The sequence below is a fragment of the Leiobunum rupestre genome, chromosome 4, assembly GCF_980474605.1.
Source record: "Leiobunum rupestre chromosome 4, qqLeiRupe1.1.hap1, whole genome shotgun sequence".
Classification (NCBI taxonomy): domain Eukaryota; kingdom Metazoa; phylum Arthropoda; class Arachnida; order Opiliones; family Sclerosomatidae; genus Leiobunum; species Leiobunum rupestre.
Genome location: NC_143387.1, coordinates 38,446,211 through 38,460,707, shown reverse-complemented (window position 1 = coordinate 38,460,707; position 14,497 = coordinate 38,446,211). Strand labels below are relative to the sequence as shown.

The 14,497-nt window shown below is 40.2% G+C and overlaps 1 protein-coding gene across 5 annotated transcripts in view; it reads left to right on the top strand.

The window, feature by feature from the left end:
- The window catches only part of Sh (Potassium voltage-gated channel protein Shaker), a 218,751-nt gene that overhangs the window by 180,145 nt on the left and 24,109 nt on the right, over positions 1–14,497 (top strand). For 4 of the 5 annotated variants that reach the window (XM_090174195.1, XM_090174194.1, XM_090174191.1 and 1 more), the window contains one exon: positions 3,156–5,040. In XM_090174195.1, the coding sequence (XP_090030321.1) occupies positions 3,156–4,773 (1,618 nt within the window). In that variant the 3' untranslated portion in view covers positions 4,774–5,040. Of the gene's footprint in view, positions 1–3,155; positions 5,136–14,497 lie in introns of all 5 variants that reach the window. The other variant, XM_090174192.1, reaches the window with a different exon arrangement.

The window sequence follows — 14,497 nt, the reverse complement described above, 5'->3', positions numbered from 1 at the left end:
AACCAGAATTTCTGGAGATGTTTAGAAACTTGTGGGGCAAAACTCGTGTTAGTTTCTCCCTGAACACTCGTGTATTGCTACTAAAACACTTCTACAGGCGTTTGTAGGTTAAAAATAGACCATTTAGCATTAACCAGAATTTCTGGAAATATTAAGAAACTAGTGGGGCAAAACACAAATGTTGATTTCTCCTTGAACACTTGTGTATTGCTACTAAAACACTTCTACAGGCGTTTGTAGGTTAAAAATAGACCATTTAGCATTAACCAGAATTTCTGGAAATATTAAGAAACTAGTGGGGCAAAACACAAATGTTGATTTCTCCTTGAACACTCGTGTATTGCTACTAGAACACTTTTACAGGCGTTTATAGGTAAAAAACGGGTCATGTAGTCCTAACCACGGTTTTCGATCTTTTAGCTATGAAATAGTTTATAAAGTACAAGTATTCTAGAGACTTAATTAAAAACTTACAATGTACAAGCCAAGCATATTAATCACGGCATTTATTATAAAATGAACCATAAATATTAGTGAAGAATCGAAAAAGTACTATTTGTACAGATAGCATTATCGAAAAAATTATAATTTATTACAGACGACAAAGTTATTCTTCCGTTACAATAACGTTTAATATTATATAAAGTATTTAAAATTTCAATTTTTTGGCACACAGAAATATGGAATTGTTCAAAATTATTTCCGATAACCCCTTAGTGCCCCACCAAGAAATAAAACAACGAAAGAAACTTTTTCTTTAAACCTCCAAAATCATTTTAATTCTTTTTTTGTCATTTGTTTCTAACCCAGCTTTTAACTAATAAAAGCCAATTAAAGTCGATATAACTTAATAGAAAACCACATTTTCTTAAAAACTCTTCCCGTGGAAAGTTTAAATATTAGGATAACATTTTAAAATGGAGAAAATGAAGCTATTGTCGCGACGTAACTTATTAGCTTATAAATTAGCTTAAATGGTCGTCATGTAAATTTATTAATAAGTTTAAAAATGGAATGTTCAAATGCAATAATCCGCAGGGTTTCCACGTTATTTTTAACGTGAAATTACGCTAGTTTCATCTACATTAATTAAAAATTGTTTTTAAGAATTATTATCGATTTTCAAAAACACCTTCTAATTTTAATTTGAAATATTTGACTTTAAATGCGAATAAACCTTTTCAGTGAACATAGAGTCACTTAGCGGCCAACGTAGCCGATGGATTTTACTCTGCTTGGCGGACGATATCCGTTTTAAAATGGTAAATCTTAGCAGACGAAAATCCAGCAGCTACTGAACGTCTCAAGTTGACCGCTAGGTGGCTCTTTATATATTGAAATGTCCAATTCAGTAGCATAAATATTCCAAGTAACCGGAAAAGTCACTTTGACTTAAAAACTGATTTTTCTGACATTTTCCGAATTTTATTTGAAACCCTGGAAATTACGAGTCGTTGCTATTCATCAGTAGTTATCCAGGAATATACGAGCGAGCGAAAAAACATACGTAGTGGCGCTAAAGGAGGCCTCAAACCCTATTAATGGTGGCCCAAATCTTTGGGGGTTAATGATTTGATTTCCGTAAAATTATGCCAAAATTTATTACAGGGAGTAGATAAATTTAAATTTTGATGATGTATCACCATATTTAACTTGCTTTAAAAAATTCTTCTAAGGGGTTTGAAAAATAACTGATTGTACGCAACAGACTGTCAATACCGGGAAGTAGAAAGGTATGGGTCGAACCAAGAACCCATAGACGTACCAAGAACATAGGAAAGGAAATTTTGCTGGATCGCCTCCTAATCGATTTTTTTTTAAAGAGGCGGAGCTATTGAGTCTTCTTCCACTATTGTTACTTCTAAGAAGAAGGCGCGAACCCTTACATTTACAGAAAATTACGTATTATTTTTAAGTTGGCTTTAAGTGGTCGTTATTAATTTTCAAGTTGGCTCTGAGTTGGCTTTAAGTGTCCTCCATTAAGCGAAATTAGAGTTGGTTTTAAGTGTTTTAAGTAGGTTTTTAGTTAGTTTAAGTAGTTCTTAGACCGATTATTTTTTTGGTTACTTAAGTTACTACAGGCGGAAAATATAAAAAGCCGGGTTTATTTCGAAAATATAGATTAGGAGGCTCCACGACGGGCTAAAGCTATGATTACGTGTTCGTTGTACGTCTATGGGTTCTTGGTCGAACATAACTTCTGGGTGACAATTTCATTCTACTATATATTTAAATTTATAGGCATTATTATTATTATTATTATTATTATTTATTTATGACTTTGAGTGGCGTATTTCGGCTACGCGAATGTACACGCTAGACTATTGTTAAAAATTAAAAATATGCAAATAAGGGGGCGTAATTAAATAAGGGGGCGTAATTAAAGTTTCCACCGCGTTTGTACAATATTCAGTGGCGGATTAACCAATAGTCTGAGTAAGTTTGATTCTACGGGCTAGCATCATTTTCCAAAAGTTGAGGCCCCACGGACGAGGTTAGAGCAATGTCAGAGGGCACATAATGAAGCTCAAGCCTCGGTGACCAGGTTGTTGTTTGGCCTGATAAACATTTCGTATACGAGTTCCTGATTTCTTACTTAAGATTAGTTCAATGATGTAAGCAAAAGTTCAAATACGCTTTTCTTAATTTCCTTATAAAGCAACATATTTTTGGGTCTCGGATAATGTTTTTACGTTTCGGTAAAATTGTAATTAGTAGTAGTAGTAACGGATTCCAATGTTATTTATTTATTTATTAGAGCTCTTGGCTATTCCCTTACTTTTAAGCTGACTTAACAAATTCCATACCCATCCTAACGCTTAGTGAATCCATCGTTGTTTCTAGCGCATTTTGGAGCGTTTCGTTGGACCCCGTTAAAATACTAGGACGAAATTTCTGAAAATCTCAGCTCCGTTCTGGCAATGTCTATAATTCGAGTAGGTGTGTTTGCGAATAAACGCGCGTTATCTACTAGAAGCGAGCGCTTGGGTGAACGTAACACGTGAGAGGCCTATACTTTCGGCGTTCGCTGACGTCCGTTGAGCTTTGGATCACTGTTAGGGTACGGGAGATAGGCTAAGCAGAGGCATCGTGTGTCGTGGGTTGTAACCGAATTTCTTTTTTCTCTCTTTCCCGCGCGTGCTGTCCTCGTAAAGGTCCTTGCCAAAGCTGAGCGGCGAAGATGTGGACGGTTGTGGCGGAATGGGTCCCCATCCAGGGGGCCCTCTCTCTTTCCACGCCGGGGGAAACTTCGAACCGATTCCTCACGACCACGACTTCTGCGAGAGAGTGGTCATCAACGTCAGCGGTCTTCGATTCGAGACGCAGCTCAGAACGCTCAATCAGTTTCCGGACACGCTGCTGGGAGACCCCAGTCGGCGGATCCGATACTTCGACCCCTTACGCAACGAGTATTTCTTCGATCGCAATCGTCCTAGCTTCGACGCCATTTTGTACTACTACCAGAGTGGAGGACGACTACGAAGACCCGTCAACGTCCCGCTGGACGTTTTCGCCGAAGAGATTAAGTTCTACGAGTTGGGTGAAGGGGCCTTTAACAAGTTCCGAGAGGACGAGGGTTTCATCAAGGAGGAGGAGAAGCCCTTGCCCAAACACGAGAACCAAAGGAAGATCTGGCTGCTTTTCGAATATCCGGAGAGCTCGCAAGCGGCGCGGGTGATCGCCATCATCTCGGTCGTCATCATTCTACTGTCCATCGTCATTTTCTGTCTGGAAACGTTACCAGAATTCAAACATTACAAGATGTTCAACTCGACCAACAACCAAACGCGCGTTGTCGAGGATGAAGTGCCCAAATTAACGGAACCGTTCTTCATAATAGAAACCGGGTGCATTGTATGGTTCACCTTCGAACTCTTCGTGCGTTTCGTGGCCTGTCCGAATAAACTGGCCTTTTTCAAGGACGTGATGAACAGCATCGATCTGGTGGCCATTGTACCTTACTTCATCACTTTGGCCACCGTCATTTCCAGCGAAAAGGCGCATCAGGAGGGAATCACCGCCCAGCAGGAACGAAGCAACAATCAGGCCATGTCACTAGCCATTCTCAGGGTCATTCGTCTGGTCAGAGTATTCCGTATTTTCAAGCTATCGCGCCATTCTAAAGGCTTGCAAATTCTCGGCAGAACTCTCAAGGCCAGCATGCGCGAGCTGGGACTGCTCATTTTCTTTCTTTTCATCGGAGTGATCTTATTCTCGAGCGCCGTCTACTACGCAGAGGCGGACTCGGAGAGATCCTACTTCAAGAGCATACCCGACGCGTTTTGGTGGGCAGTTGTCACCATGACCACCGTAGGCTACGGAGACATGCGACCTGTGGGCGTCTGGGGCAAGTTGGTTGGCTCCCTTTGCGCCATCGCTGGTGTCCTGACCATCGCCCTTCCTGTACCGGTCATCGTCTCCAACTTCAATTACTTCTATCACCGCGAAACGGACCAAGAGGAGATGCAGTCTCAGAACTTCAACCACGTCACCAGTTGCCCTTACCTACCCGGCACTGTTGGCTCCAAGCTCAAGAGGGATTCTCTTAGCGACTCCGCATCCGACATTATGGAGCTCGAAGAAGGCGTATTGCTTACGACTAACAACGCTAATAACGCTACCACGGGGCAGCCGCCACCCCCGCCACCCGCTTCGCTTCCTGACGCGGGTGGTGGCGCGGGCGGTCCGCAGGATGAGCTCTCTAAAAAGGCCAACTGCAATCCTCGCCACAACAACAATCTCAACGCCGTATCTATAGAAACAGACGTTTGACAGTGAAAACCCTATTACGCCATCGCGGGATCACAATTATCTCAAACCCAACCTCCACATCTAACTACAATATATATATACAATATATAATACTACAATACTACAATACTACTACAACTATTCTACGGTCTCTACTCTCGCTTCAGTTTTGGCCAACTAAATAACGAGAACCTCTCTTCAATTTCTTCTTTTGGGTTTTTTTTGGAGGTGTCGAGACACTACGACCGTCACTGCCGCCGCGTACGGATCTAGTGGATTGTTCTACGTGTATCCTTTTGCGTTGTCGCACTATCCCACCCTCCTCCCGCACGCACCCCTGGCGCCGGACACGCTGACCAGAGGGGATCCCGTTTTCGGAAGACGTAAGTAGAGTTTTTGTTTAGTGCACATTTTTTTCAAATTAAGCATGACGTAGCGCACCTAGATATCCTTTTTGTCATCGCCGATCGATGCGTAAAATTGTCATTTTGTCCACCATTTCGACAAACCATACGCTATAGGCTTCGTGCTTACAAAAAATAGCGTATGACTAAATTTAGGTAATAACGATACCAGCGTGAAATTATTGGAGCCAATCAGTCAAATATTGTTCTTACAATTTAAAGTGCCTTTTGTATTTTGATATCTAAATATTTTTCTAACATATTTACCAACCATTTTTTTCGGTTCTCGAATTTTCAGCATCAATTCTGAACTAGCTATACTTCTTAGCTTCCGATATATTATTACCAATGACGGCTTACGAATATTCAAAAGCAGGGGAAAAGCGAGATGCGCAATCACTTACGTAATCGGGTGTACAGTTCGTACATTGGAATTACCCAAAAATAATGATAATAAATAGCAACGATTTCGAAAATCAGGTGTACAATGAGTAGTGAATCATTAGGAATCACATAAAAATTGTGGGAATTAACAGAAAGTTTTTGTCAAAAATCAGTAATCAGGTGTACAATTAGTAGTTAATCATTAGAAATCACCTAAAAATTGTGGGAATTCACAGAAGGTTTTTGCCAAAAATCAGTAATCAGGTGTACAATTAGTAGTTAATCATTAGAAATCACCTAAAAATTGTGGGAATTCACAGAAGGTCTTTGCCAAAAATCAGTAATCAGGTGTACAATTAGTAGTTAATCATTAGAAATCACCTAAAAATTGTGGGAATTCACAGAAGGTTTTTGCCAAAAATCAGTAATCAGGTGTACAATTAGTAGTTAATCATTAGAAATCACCTAAAAATTGTGGGAATTCACAGAAGGTTTTTGCCAAAAATCAGTAATCAGGTGTACAATTAGTAGTTAATCATTAGAAATCAAATAAAAATTGTGGTATTACAGAAGGTTTTTGCCAAAAATCAGTAATCAGGTGTACAATTAGTATTTAATCATTAGAAATCAAATAAAAATTATGGTATTACAGAAAAGATTTTTCCATTCACTGGAAATTACCTAAAAAATGATGATAATTCAGAGAAAGTGTACAATAGGCGATATTATAAAGTCAGATATGCTTGCTCTTTGGTGGGAAAGCTAATGGAAGCATAGTGGAAGGTGGCCTTTGCCATCAAAACAAGAAGGCCACGTTACTTTATTATATCGCCTATTCGCAGGTATACATTAGAAATCAGCTCAAAATTGTGAGAATGCACTGTAAGAATTTCAAAAATCAGTCATCAGAGCATTTTCTTCGGCGAGAATAGGCGATATTCTTTGTTTCTTCTTTCGAATTTTTGGTTCTACCGCGAAGGGGGGGGGGGGGGAATCCGGCACTGATTGGCACCCTTTATCGTCGACCTTGGCAAAGGGTCAAATAATACGGAGGCGTTAATGAATAACGAAACGTTCGTGCAATTTCTAGGGTAATCAATATATAGCGGCTGGCATCGTGGGCGTAAAAGCGATAATGTCTCGCAATAATAGCGAAATTATTTTTAAATGAGGTTTACGACGCCGTGGCACAGGCGACCGCGGGGAGTGGCACGCTCCTATCAAGGGGAGGGGGGCGAAACATCCGCGAATATAATATACCTTCTCGCTCACGTAACTCTTTATTATAACTACGTGCTTTAACAGCGCGACTCCCCCCCCCCCCTCATTCCAGGGCACCCGGAGATATCAGTTTCTTCCCCGAAGAATCTGATCGCGCTCTTCAGCCCCTCCAACGGGACGACGAAACTCCTCGTGGTCGACATCCACGTACGGTTGAGCCTCTCCCATACTGGGCCGAAGCCCGCTCAAAGGTTACAGGCGGAAGTTGGCGAGTGGCGGCGGAGCGTGGATTCGCGGTTCCCGGACACGACGGACCCGAGTCGGCGCGTGGCGTATTCCGCGCTAGCCCCCTACCACCCTCTTCGGTGGCGTTTTCGTCCTATCTTACACCGCTCCCTCCCATCTTTTCTATTTCCCTTCATCAGCTCATCCGTTTTGGGCCTACAGTTCGCCGTTGATACGGATCAGTCCATCCTCCTAGGTTTCGGAGACATCAGAGAGAGAGGACTATTTTTTGCAATATCGAGGTTGGCCTTTTTCATACGGCCAAACTCCAATATTGGACAAACACAATGAGAACGCATCTAGCCTTTAAACACTCTAAGGCAGTGTTGTGTACAAATTTCATTGGACGAACCTTTATGCTGAACGGCTTACGGGCAGGGGGGGGGGGGGGAGACAATTTCCGAATTTTCCTCTTCCGACGGCAGCAGGAGCTAAAGCGTCTAACCAATGAAAAATGTACGCGAGAAAATGCACGACCGTTGACGGGTTGCGTTCTCCTTGTGTGGGGTGCTGTGTTTGTTGCTCATAGATGCCACTGAATGTAAAACGTTAGTATTCCCGTAGCTACGAACGACTGAGGGTGTTATTACGTACGTTTATCCTCCCCGATTTCAAGCGGATATCCGAGTCCATTCTTTTCTATTAACTATTATTTCGTCACAAATACGCCCATCAGAAAATGTGGCGGTGTTTGGTGACGTCTCTGTAAAGTATTTCGTGGATGTTCACGCTACGTGGCATAACCACAATGGTGAAAAAGCAGACGCCATAGCGGTCGAGTTAAACGGGCTGACCCTACGGCCCAAGACTAGGTAAAAGCTACTCCCTATTTATCCCTACTTTATTACGGCATTCGTTACTTTAAAAAAAAACAAAGCAATTCATAGTAGTTTTCACGTTAGGAAATTGTAGTTGCAGTTGCAAAAATGGCACTCAATTCCATTTAATCGTCGTCGAATCATTTATTCGACTCCGGCTGACGTCACTATAAATAGGCGTTCCTGCAGGAACGGTTTCTCTGGGATGGTACCCAAAAAAAAGCTCGCTCTGGGAGAATGATAGGCGCGGCGCGGTCGTAGTCTCTCCGCTCTAGATGGGGCTGGAGTGCTTCCACTTCAGAATGAGTGGGTGACGATCTCCCTTCTTTCTATCATAACCTCCTTTTTCGGCAAGCGTAGCTATCCGCCTTTATGGCTTTCCTTCTTTTTCCCTCCATCCGCGAAAGGGGCCCGTTCCTACAGTTACCGCGCCTCCGCCATTCGTGTCCTCGACATCTCCATGTTCCCGATTTTATACGCCTCCACCCGGTCGAGGCTAAACATTAGGCACGGCGTATTAACCGCGGCGCCATTTCGGAAAGGTTTTCAAAGGCGCCTGAAGAGTGTCAGACCAAAAGCGGATATATTAGAAGCGTCGCTTGATTCCGAGCGCGATTCGTTGATACGATCAAAGTCACCTTATCAGTTGGTTACTTTTTGTAACTTACGCTTTATTAAGCGTTATTCGTTCTCTATCGTACCGGCTCCAAATCGCTCAATTATTAGGGTTACGGCTCATTGAATGTTACTAAATAAACCGCGCCTCGTCAATGGCAATCAATACGTAGAACCCTTCGGGAAAACTTATACCGTGACTGCCTTTTTTGGTCGAATAGCGGTAATTTTAGAAAGCGATCGACGCGGTCGAGTGTAGCGGGAAAACGATCTAGGCAGATGACCCCTGGCTATTTCTCCGCCCCTATATCCGAGCCATTATTTTTGCCTAGTAGCGAGTCGCTGATAAGAGGCTAACTATTATAACATTAGGCGGCGAAAGTGGAAGTAGGGGAGACGCTATATTCTATATAACACAATGGGCATTCTTTTCCACTCTTTCGTCCTTTGTTCGTCCGTAACGGACCGTGCTTTTCCACGAGCCAGCGACGGACGCCAACCCGCTTTATATTATAGCGACGGACTCTTTCGCCCTTTTCCATAAACCAAGGATATTCTTTTCCTAGTGGCCGAACAATTGCGCCTCCACCAAAAAAGCGTCGACTAAGGAACCAAATTTGTTCTATGAACAACCAAATTTTTTCCTAAACGATCTATTCATGTTCGGTAGCAGTGTTTTGGTGATGTTAGTCGATAATTTCAAATTTAGGGGTGAGTTTTAGGTATTTCACGTATATGAAATCAACCCTGAGAATGTAGTTCTACTTTCTACTGCCAGTTAGAATTAAAAATACAGGTACATTATAACACTAAACAATTTAATGGTTATACGAATACGAAACATTAAAATTCTACGTCAATGAACAGATAGTGCCACACTGCCATACCATTAACTTTGATACACTTCTATCTTATTTAACACTAGCAACTGCGATCTTGACAAACCCTTATATGTTCGTGAACAAGCACCTCAACACTACTAGACACGATCTTGATATACCCTGGTTTGTTCGTGAACAAGCACTTCTACACTACTAATCACGATATTGACAGTATTGTAGTCTGTTCGTGAACAAGCACTTCTACACTACTGCCCACGATCTTCGAAAAGTTTGGTTTGGTCGTGAACCGGCATTTCTAGACTACTTACACATTTTTTCGAATATATAGTGTTACTATACTATCTGAACGAACACATTTACACCTTCCTATTAAAACGTTTTTTCTTTAAATTTATAAACCTACACCAAAATAGAAGTAGAATTCCAAAATTTTACACTGCTAAAAATAAAACAAAAAATCGACTGGATTACAGTGCTTGAAATAGCCTTTTAATTTAAATAATATCCTAATATCAAGTTAAATTAACGCAAGGCACAAATATTGCTTTATTCTGAAGTTTAGTTTAATTCAGTTTAGTCCTTACACCAGAGAGAATGGATAGACAACGTTGGGTTTTACAGTACGTAATTTTTTTATATTACAAAAATTATGGAATATACTTTTATTTTGAATATAATCAATTTTTTATTTCAAATGTTCTTCAAAATTGACCGATATTTCAGACCTCCTCGAAGGGATTTTAGCCACCTTGAAAACAAAATTTACATATATTATAAATTGAGCACATCATAGGCTAAGCTTAGTTTTTCGAGCTAGATTATCTTCACACTTTACAAGGGACGAACTGGTGGTTTATTATTTGTCAACTTTGATAAAAATCGCACTCTTACAAGAGATTGTCAGTAGTTCAGTCAATGAAAAAACGCTATAGGCAAAATACGTCCCGAGCTAAGTTATGTTCTGCTTAGGTCCCACTTAACATTCCGCAATGATGACGACTTAACTTCAGTCGTCGAAGATACTTTTCAACGCGGATTAACGCTGAAGAGCTCTCAATTTTGAGTAATACCAGAAACCGCGTCTATCGCTTTAGAGTGTATTTAATCGAAGGATTTCCAAAGTCTAAAAACACGATTTGTATATACGCTTGATTTTAAAGAAAAGTTAGCTTTTTTACACCCACTTTTCGTAAACTTCCGTTGCGCTAGTGTACTGGCCATTTACACGACGGCAAAAGATAAACTACCTCCAAATGTGAACGTTGAGACCTTTAATATTTAATCTAGTGCGCCAAAAAGTGTAAAGGAACAACAAACCCAGTTCAGATTAGTTAACAACAAACTCGAGAGTTTAAGTGCGTGACTGAAACTCTCGGAATGTCTAAAGCTGGGTTTCCACTAGCGCGGGAAACGTCACGTCACTCAACTTCGGGACGTACAATCGTTTTGACGCGCGTAAATAAAAATATATTATGGCAAGGGCTAGTGGAAAACAAGCATTAGGATCCATTGGCGTAGTGCAGCAAATGCGCCGGGAGAAACGGGCGGGGCCTAAACTACGTTGAATGTAAGACGTTGCGAGTGTTTTCAAAATCATCGGCCGGTTGCCATAACGAGCGAAATTCTCGGCTGTAAACCGTTACCACACCCTTTTCTATTAAAATCATCACGGACATTCCAAGTGTATAAATATAATTTTTTGTTGAAATTATTTTAAAAAATCCTTAAATGTTTTTAATTAAAATGATGACCATGAAATTCAATCTATAATATTAATTTTACACTTAGAGAAAATGTCTAAAGTTCATTTCAATTTAGCTGGTTTATTAAAGCATCTTTAACATTATTATCGTCGAATTACTATTATCCTTTATAAGAAGGTTTCGCGTAAAATTTTGTCGAAATGGTAGCCGTGTCAGATGATTCATGAACTTGTGTGAAAACGAACGGAAGGTAATTCCCCTCATAAAGTATTCCACATTCTCATGTAGGAAAAATTCGAGGAAATATTAAAGAAAACGTTCATATTTACGGTAAATTATCAAGGTACTATTTTGGTTCATTTATAACGTTAATATATTGAATTAACTGTTTTGAAATGTCTCGAATCAGAGCCTCGTTGACTTGGAAAAAGAGGGTAACTGGGATGAAATAGAATCATCCTCCGAAAAACCCAAAACACAGTGGCCGAGGGATTTCGGTACGAGGTGGTCCGGGGTGGGCGATATTTTATCGTGACGTCATTCCGGCGTTTTCCACCTCAAAGTCCGCCATTATTGCGCGGAGCATTGGTCGATGGGAGGCGGGTCTTTGCGGGATGAGCCGATAAATATACCCCGCTCCAGTACGTCGTGTCCGGAAAGATGAAAGAAACGGAAGAATAACGGACGTGAGGCTGCCAGAAATCTCTCTCTCTGTGCTCGGTTTACCCCTGGCGAGAAAGTCGGGGTGCGAGCTAAAAAATCAAAGAGGCGATGCTAACAATAGCGAGGCTCTAATTGCTAAATGAACTGTCTTACTTGGAGACGGAAAGTCGCCAGCCACTGCTGACATCCGCTTGACCGACCGTCCTCGACCAACACGTTCCCGAAGGTGTGCTTCTTCTAAACGGTCAAATTCGTTACTGGGGAAATAGTGTTGTCAGTCGGAAAATTTTCCACGAAAAATGACCGAGGCCTTTTTTCCGGAAAAATTTCCGGATTTTTCCGAAAAATCCGGAAAAATTTCCGGATTTTTCCGAAAAAAAAATAAAAAAAAGGTTTCATTCCATGATTAGTCTAATATATTGTTTGCAAATTTTAACAAAGCGGCATTTTAGCCTCATTTTTTCGAATCTAAAAGTAAAACTAAACCTCTAGACTAATTTAAACTGATTAACAATGTAACACTATTAATGTTTTGTAGTATGTTTGCTGATGTTAGACATTTTATATCGATAAAAAGTTAAAAACATTAAATTTAAATTTTTTATTTTTCCGATTTGCAGAAAATTTTCCACATTTTATTTTCCGGAAAATTAACAACACTATGGGGAAATAACACGGCCGCAAGAAACATAAATATAAATGATAAAAAAACATGATTTACGAAATACAACTTCGGTTTATTTCATTTGAAAATTTTAACAGGTGGCTTGTGTATCTTGGGCACTTGAGATTTGGTTTTTAATTAATAAAACCCTTATGAAACTAAATTGTCCAAATTTGAATCCAATTGGAATCAAGACGAATCTAGTTTTAATGCAATTTTGTTTGTATCAAATAATTCTGATCAAAAACGGAATAAAGTTGAATTTAAAACATTGTAATTGGATGAAATATAACACGTTTTGGATTATAATCAAATTCGATTATGAATATGTCCAATTTTGGGTATAAAAATTTGGAATCAAATTTGATAAACCATTCCGTTGCTTAAAAAAGAGCAATGCACTGAAGATTATTAATATAGGCCTACTACAACAGCGCCATAATTATCTTTGAACATTATGGGATGTTTCTCAATAACCATAAAACGTAGAAATTAAAACTGTTCTCCCCAATGGACAAACGGTTATTTGATAATTTTGGTAAGATATTTTAAAGCCTGGAGTAGAAATTAACTCGAACAGGCGTAACTAGCCAATCACCGTAAGTAACTGTTAAATATGGTGGCAGACATCTTCGTAATCATTTTAACCACAGACCTTTTACCAAACGAGGGACATGTATCGCTGGTAGTAATTTTATTTTTTATGTCTCGAATGGATGCGGCTTTTTTAAGAGCGCGCCATCTCATGACAAGTAGAGGCAGTTTTGAAGGTACAAAGATGACTTTTTTATTTTATTTTCGTAAAATAAAGAATTTTTACGAGCTATTTTCTGTTTGCTGTAAAAAAGCCCCACCTTTTTTTCGAGGTTGATGCGAGTCCTTCTCGGGGTAGGTGATCTGTGCTTTCACATCATGCGACCCATACTAAAAAAAATTCATTCTTTCTCACAAATTGGTGAAATTCGAAAATTAAATGAATAATAATTATTAAAATATTATGAAAATTGTAGAAATTCTAGTTGGTACAGGTTGAGAGGAAAAATTGCTACATTGGGCGAATGTAGACACCCTGTACATCATCTGTACTAGAACGCATTCTTTAGACACTTATTTCGTGATTTCTTGGACTAGAGAAAAGGGGAGAATTTAGCGTCGGATTTCCGAGGGTTTTTGCGATGTCATTTCGTCTAATCTCTGGGCAATACTTTTAAGAGCGGGCCCACCCGTCGGAAAGAGATAATTGGCTTTGTGGCTCGCCTCACTTTCGCTGCCCCCGGGTCACCGCTTCTCCCTTTTTTTTGCATATAAAACCCGGGCATCATTTTTTGTTGTTCCCGCTTCTTTGAAGATTGTTGTACGGCGTGGCTTGAGCCGCATTGTGTTCAGATGTTTACCCCTGTAAGCGCGTTTTAACGGCATATTCCCGCGGTATTGCGGAGAAGGGCGTCAGCGGCGCGTGGCAATCAATAACGGCGCAACGTCGTGAGAGGCTGCTGCTGCTGGCGAGCCCCACTTCCAGGCGGGACCACTCTCTTATTTGGAATTAAGGGGGATTTGATCACCCTATTAAGTATTCATTCAACCGAACTAACCCCGATTTACATAAAAATCTCAAAATTCTTCCTTCTGTCTCCTCGCGCTTTTTGAGCGAGTCGCGACGCCTTACAATCCAGCAGTATATAATACGACGCTGACTATTATCAGTCTAGGACGCAAAAATGAAACACCTACCTTTGCAGGGTCGGGTAGTTTTCTAGGGGATAAATTTTCCCGTCAGCTCACGGAAGAATACACGACTTGTAAATAGATATATCGTGTTAAGTCGGAATATTTACTTGATTCCCGGATGAAATAGTTTTCGAAAATAACGAGAATAACGAATTTCGGTCCGTACTACTTCGAAACATCAACGCGACCACCTTAGAAGAGTATAGCATTTAGTAGTATATATGAAAAAGGATACTTCTCTCGATAGAGATAAATTATACACTTTTGATATTAGGAAACGCGTCAAAATGCTACGGTTCTTTGCGGGTATTTTGCCAAGAAAGATTTGAATTATTAATATTGTTTTATATCACAAAGAAATCGATTAAATTTCCCTTTATTTACTATATTTTTCGGATAGTCAAATGGATGCAAAATT